The sequence below is a fragment of the Odontomachus brunneus genome, unplaced genomic scaffold, assembly GCF_010583005.1.
Source record: "Odontomachus brunneus isolate Ranch 3 - 2012 unplaced genomic scaffold, Obru_v1 Obru_scaffold_367, whole genome shotgun sequence".
Classification (NCBI taxonomy): domain Eukaryota; kingdom Metazoa; phylum Arthropoda; class Insecta; order Hymenoptera; family Formicidae; genus Odontomachus; species Odontomachus brunneus.
The window spans coordinates 56,282-63,330 of NW_022639817.1; the positions used below are offsets into that span (position 1 = coordinate 56,282).

Here is a 7,049-nt window from a genome sequence, read left to right on the forward strand (position 1 = left end):
ATAATGTTCATAAACAAATTAACATAAATAAATGAACTAATAATGTTCATAAAAAATCCTACCAAAAATTATGACAGTTTCACAAAAAAAATAAACAATTTTTGTCTGTTACTACTTTTCTTACTTACTTTTCTTACAAGTTAATATATTTTGAGTACAACATTCTTGAGTAACAAATAATTTGTAATTATTTTTTAAAAGATCTGTTGAAAGAGGTCGTACAAAAAAATTTTTCGACAAAGATTATTTCTTTTTTGATATACAACAAAATTCCGTTATAACAATTATAGTTTTCTATTTAAAAATACAAAGTTTAATTTGAAATGACCTTGCAAACGGCCACGCATAGCAAAAGTTACGCCACTTGCATCGCGCCTTACAATCATGGAACATGCATTTCAGCTATTTTTTCTATTATTTGTCTTCCTGATATTTCCTTGAATTCATTTTAATGGCATACTCTTTCTATAGATACTTTTATTTGTAATTGTACTTCCTTACTATCTATTTTTATTGTGAATAACATGTAATCAATATCATATGCGTACTGTATTAACATGTGTAAATAAACGCACTGTAGTTTCTGACAAAGCAATGTACATCTTTCATTGTGGGGTAGCACTTGTACTATCGCAAAACGATTTGTTCTTTACAAGGAGCATTCTTCATTTATTACTTCATATGTACGAAAGTACCGTTACATTCGATGCTGTACTCGACATTATGAAAGTATATGATACTTTGCAAAGAACAAAACATGAACCATCGCATAGTTGCATGTTTTTTAAATATTGGACGACCGCAACGATGTATTGCATTTCTATCGTGTTATATAGCATTTGCTGAAAGAGTATATCATAAACTTATATTTTCGGAGGATTATTTTGAAATATACTTTTATATTATGTTATAATAATTAAGTGTCATCAAATGAGAAATGTATCCAATTGCATTCATAACAAGAATGCACATTGTAAGCACAGTCATTATAAAATATAGTATACATGTACAAAATATAAAAAGAATGCTATAAATTTTTCGGTATATTACTTGGCAAAAACGGAATACATTTACTTTGTCAGAACACGATGCATTTATAATTAGAATACTATTACAGAAATAATGAAAGTACCAACCTTTTCAACCAGCCTCCTTTTTTGCATAATCTTTTGCTGCAAAGGGACTTGCGATTACACTTCTCCGTGTACCCCATTCTTCGCACGTTTCTTTCTAATATCCTGTACTTGTAATATAACAACGTACGTCTTGCACAACTTTTTCAGTCCGGTTTTTATAAATCCAGAATGTTATCAACACCACTTACTATATCCTCTAAATCTCCTCTATATCCTCTAATTAAATATTTTTAATACGAACAATCTTTAACGCTCGCGTGTTACAATACGATGTTGTCTAATGATCAACAAGGTACTGATGCGTAACTATCCAGCAGCGCGCGATCATCAGATATTGCATTGTTTCACAGCCGTGACGGTTAGATTCGGGAAGCATGCTATATTAACACTTTTCGTAACAATATCTCTCATTATGCGTAAAAAAAGAATAGAGTACCAGAGCATTCCTTAGTGATCTTCGTCAAGTAGCCAGTATATTATCAATAAATATTATCATATAACATATGACAGTTAAAACATTAATCGATCATATGTACGATACACAGGTTATTATTATGAATTCATCCACATAATTCATTGAATAGTCTGCGATAAAATGATCCAGGAGCTCGATATTTGAATAATTTAAACTAATTATACATGTAATCAACGAATGATATTCCATATGCATGCTTTAACGAAAAAAAATATATTCATTGCATATCACAAGCAAGTTATGTAAACGAATTGTTACGAATGATTTAAGAATGGACCTCCATATACATTATGAAAGGCTCCCTACTGAAAAATTTTCGTAGAGATAACAATAGAATTCCCAATTCAATTCTCAGTTGAATTCTCAATTGAATTCTGAAATGCCGTTTGCGCAAAAATTGCATGCAAAGATCTCAATTGAATTTATATCTGATGGAAATAATTTATTGAAAATATAATGAACTTTTGCTGAAATGCTTTTGAAAAGCATTCACAATTTTGACCCAATTTCATTAAAATTTCATTATAATTTCATTAATATTTCAATAATATTTCATTAAAAATGTAGAAAAATTCAGTGAAAAATCATTATTTATTAACGGCATTTCAGAATTCAATTGAGAATTCAACTGAGAATTGAATTGGAAATTCTATTGTTATCTCTACGAAAATTTTTCAGTAAGGCTGACAGGTATTGAAGGAGAAGTAAAATTAATTATAGACAGAGAGAGAGAGAGACAAAATTCTCTGTACATAACATAATATTATATGAACGTTTGTAATATAACCTGATTGCCATTCGTATAAACGCAGTCTATATGCCAAGGATAGTTGCAGCGAGGAACCTCGAAAATTATAAAATTGAAATAGTGTAATTTGATGTGAATTGAAATAATTAATAAAACAAATTATAATAAAACGGCTCTAGCAATTTAAATATATTAATAAATGAGTATTCAGGACGATAAGAGCCAAACACGTAGATAGTAAACGTTACAAAGTCAAATGAAATAAATGAAATAAATTTTGTTTGTCACAACTTACGAACACTGATGTGACGGATTCTTTGACTGTCGATAGTATGACTCATATTATTTTTTAACTTTTATAAGAACTACAAGGAATGTGTAGCGAATTCTCTCAAATTAGCGGAGAGAATGACGCTTACTGGATCGATCTCGCACGAGATCCAGCGGCGTGAGGAAGGGAGGCGAAATCGATTAGGAACTGATTTGTTCAAGTTGATTTATTCACTTTATTTAACACTCTCGATAACTTTACGCCACGGCTATCTCGAGTAGATCATGAGTTGGAGCGGAAATCTTCTTAGAGTCGTAACTTCGGTCACACAACTACGACGGAAATCTTGTGGAGCATCCGACGGATGCCCGGCCGACGGAGATCTTGACGCGGCCGACGGAGATCTTGTATCGCGGTGACCCCTGACTCTTTCCCGAAATGATCGTCGAGATTCCGCGGCACTTTAGCGCAGGACAACACAAAAACCGAAATTACAATTTCCAGCGCGCGCGACACTAATCGAATGTACGGACAAAGTGTCGTTCAAGGCAATACGGAAACGCCGCGATTAACGATGAAAAACGGACAAGGCAGACACCGGTCGAAACAGCCGACGGCTATGAGAGCGGAGCAATCCGGAGCTGCGCGAGAGAGCGGTCGCCGACGGCGACCGGCGATTCAGAAATATGAAAATTGAAATTCCGCTAATTCGGAAATTCAAAGGAAAGCAAGACAGCGGCTTTGAGAATAAGAACTCGAACGTAGCTAACTCCGCGATACGATCTTACTATCAAGGCGAGAGATTGCTCCGACTCTTCCGACGTCTGGCTGTTAGCTAAGCGGATGCACGACTGTGTGGCCTTCTATAAAACGTGGCTAATTGCCGTGTGGAACAAGCCCGTTTCTCTTCATCTCTGGCACTCGCTGATTGGTCCAGCGCAAAAGGTAATCGCTGGTCGCGTGTCGAAATTTCCTTAAAAGGAGATGTCTTACGCTGTGTAGGGCTCCACGGGGCGTGCCGGCTTTCGATTCGCGGAAACACTGTTTATCCGCACTGTTTATCCTGCTATGACAACCGAAAGCGATCGGTGTTTATTCCGGCTTACCTGGCACGCGCCGCGGAACACCTAGGCACGTGGAAGGCACGTGACGGTGCCGATCTCTCATCGCGACGAATCTCCGCTAGTTTTTTCGCTCGCGTCGCGAACAGAATGTAATGTGTTGACCATCATTAATTGTATTGAACGTTGCCTGAAGAGGACCACATCCCATGGTCGAAACGTTGCGCAAGAAATTTATATTTGTATTTATATTATTTATTTCATTTGACTTTGTACGCTTGTATTTTACCATCTACATGTTTGGCTCTTATCGTTCTGAATACTCATTTATTAATATATTTGAATTGAAATAGTATAATTTGAAAATGTAATTTCATGTTCCAATCAAGGATAAGGAATGGGCAGGTAAGAAATTTACAATTTTATAACATCTTTTTTTATTTGCCAATGAAAGGCATTTTCACATTTATTGTACATTTATTGTACATTTATTGTACATTTATTGTACAAGCAGGCATTTATACATAAAATGTCAATATTTTATATATAAATGTTAACAAAAACATGTACTTAGAATTGATACGAATCTACAAGAAACGTGGGGAATATCCTCCCCATGGGTATACTGGTGCGTACGCTGGCGGAGTGTACGCTGACGACGGATATACTGGCGACGGATATGCTGGCGACGGATATGCTGGCGACGGGTATGCTAGCGACGGGTATGCTGGCGACGGGTATGCTGGCGACGGATACACTGACGATGGGTACGCCGGCGGAAGCGGGAATATTGCTGGAGGCTGCGTCGGCCGCGGAAAGCGTGGTGGCCTCGTGCGCCATGTTGTTTTTTTACGTTTATTCTCTTTTTCAAATGTCCAGCGTACAATGTCCTTAATTGCCTGTAAAAGAAGAACATTATTACATTATTAAGAATTATCGTAAGTCTCGCAGACTGCTGGTCTCTCAGCTTGAAGCGTGTGCTAGCTATCAAGCGCGGAGGGCAACAGCACCGCGGAGAAAAGCATACGTCGGTTGAGCGATCCTAAAGCCAACGTATATGAGTGAACTCCTAATAATCATATGTACATTCATGATCGTTCGCGGTGATGAACAGTGCCTCGATTCTGTGATGCAGTGTCTCGCGTTGCGAGTGACGCAACGTCACGTCGCGAAGTGAAAAGTTTGTAAGATTCTATATTTGTAACAATGCAAAGTAAAGTTTGTAAAAATATCTCGTGTCATTGTAACAAATGCAGAACCTTACAAATTTTCCACTTCACGACGCGACGTTGCGTCACTCGCAACGTGAAATATAACATCATTAAACCGAAACACTGCTCATCTCAACGCACGATCACTAATGATGATCACTATTCGCATTTCACTCTAACACTTTCTTCTTGAGGCACTGAGAATAAAGCAATGAAGCGATCAGAGTTCTTCATTTCCAGATGGAAAATGAAGAACTCTGATATTTCATTCCCTTATGTATTATAGTATAACATTTTCGCCTCACCTTCCGTAACTGAGGGTCCTTGTCCACCCTCGTCATCGGCTTCGCCGTCATGCACGTTGTGGGCCCCACCGTCGTGCTCGCCGTCGGCCCCACCATCGTGCTCGTCGTTGGCCCCACCGTCGTGCTCACCGTTGCGCTCGCTGACGGCCCTACCGTCGTACTCGTTGTCGGCTCCACCGTCGTGGTCGTGCTCGGCTTTGCCGTCGTGCTTGTCCTCGGCTCCACCCTCAAGGGCGATAAGCTCGTTTTATTGTTCGCGAGCGATGGCGACGGCGACAGCATCGTTTTGCTGGAAGCACCTCTCCTGCCTCGTTGCCCTTGTTTCTGCGTGTTAGACGGTTGCAGTGGCGGTGTCATCGTCGTCGGCGTCTTTCTCGTCACCATTGTCGTCGCCGCCGCCGTCTTCATATCTGCAACGCTACCCTCGCTTCTAGCTGAAAGAAAAATTATTAATTAAAACATCATACGCACTAAAAAATTATGTGATAATATATGTACAATTCTAAAATACCTTTTCTCATGGAGCTTACTCAGCTACCGGCTTCTACCAAGCAACGTCTTCTTTCGAAGTTCGTTTGCGTTTGAGCACAAATAATCGTATTTAGGCATGTGAGGGGAAACATAAGAAGCGCGTGGCGCGCGCGTGCCGTGCTCGGTAGCGCCCGACCATTAGGCCAGACACACACATACGCGCCGTGTCGCGACACATTTGTGTGGTCTGGCCTAAAGGTCGAGTGTTATCGAGCACAGTACGCGCGCGCTATGCGCTTCTTTTGTTTCCCCTCACATGCCTAAATGCGATTGTTTGCTCAGACGCGAACTAACTTCGGAAGAAGACGTTGCTTGGTAGAAGCCGGTAGCAGAGTAAGCTCCATAAGAAAAGGTATTTTAGAATTGTACATATATTATCACATAATTTTTTAGCGCGCATGATAATGTTTTAATTAATAATGTTTCTTTCAAGTAAAAGCGAGGAGAGCGTCGCGGATATGAAGGTGGCGGCGGCGACGACAATGATGACGAGAAAGACGTCGACGGCGATGGCACCGCCATTGCAACCGTCTCACACGCAGAAACAAGAACGAGGCAGGAGAGCTGCTTCCAGCAAGACGATGCCGTCGCCGTCGCCATCGCTCGCGAACAATAAAACAGGCTTAGCGCCCTTCAGGGTGATGCCTGTGATGAAGCCGAGGACGAGCACGACCACGACGGTGGAGCCGACGACGAGTACGATGGTAGAGCCGTCAGCGAGCACGACGGTGAGCACGACGATGGGGCCAACGACGAGCACGATGGTGGGGCCGACGGCGAGCACGACGGTGGGGCCCACGACGTGCATGACGGCGAAGCCGATGACGAGGGTGGGCAAAGACCCTCAGTTACGGAAGGTGAGGCGAAAATGTTATACTATAATACATAAGGGAATGAAATATCAGAGTTCTTCATTTTCCATCTGGAAATGAAGAACTCTGATCGCTTCATTGCCTTATTCTCAGTGCCTCAAGAAGAAAGTGTTAGAGTGAAATGCGAATAGTGAAAGGTACATTAGTGATCGTGCGTTGAGATGAGCAGTGGTTCGATTTAATGATGTTATATTTCACGTTGCTAGTGACGCAACGTCGCGTCGTGAAGTGGAAAATTTGTAAGGTTCTGCATTTGTTACAATGACACGAGATATTTTTACAAACTTTACTTTGCAAGTCATTGTTACAAATATAGAATCTTACAAACTTTTCACTTCGCGACGTGACGTTGCGTCACTCGCAACGCGAGACACTGCATCACAGAATCGAGGCACTGTTCATCACCGCGAACGATCATGAATGTACATATGATTATTAG

General features: G+C 40.4%; 2 protein-coding genes across 2 annotated transcripts in view; one reads left to right on the top strand and one right to left on the bottom strand.

Annotated features, from left to right (window-relative positions):
• Window positions 1-4,278: 4,278 nt before the first annotated feature.
• Window positions 4,279-5,802, bottom strand: LOC116853588 (lysine-rich arabinogalactan protein 19-like). Its single transcript, XM_032834712.1, has 3 exons — window positions 5,719-5,802; window positions 5,208-5,641; window positions 4,279-4,590 (listed from the first exon to the last, which is right to left on the bottom strand). The coding sequence occupies exons 1-3, from the start codon at window positions 5,726-5,728 to the stop codon at window positions 4,279-4,281; spliced, it is 756 nt and encodes a 251-aa protein (XP_032690603.1). The 5' UTR covers window positions 5,729-5,802.
• A 138-nt stretch (window positions 5,803-5,940) lies between these two features.
• Window positions 5,941-7,049, top strand: part of LOC116853589 (proteoglycan 4-like) — a 1,602-nt gene continuing 493 nt past the window's right edge. The window contains exons 1-2 of the mRNA XM_032834713.1: window positions 5,941-6,090; window positions 6,172-6,595. Coding sequence (XP_032690604.1) covers window positions 6,197-6,595 — 399 coding nt within the window. The 5' untranslated portion in view covers window positions 5,941-6,090; window positions 6,172-6,196. The remainder of the gene's footprint in view (window positions 6,091-6,171; window positions 6,596-7,049) is intronic.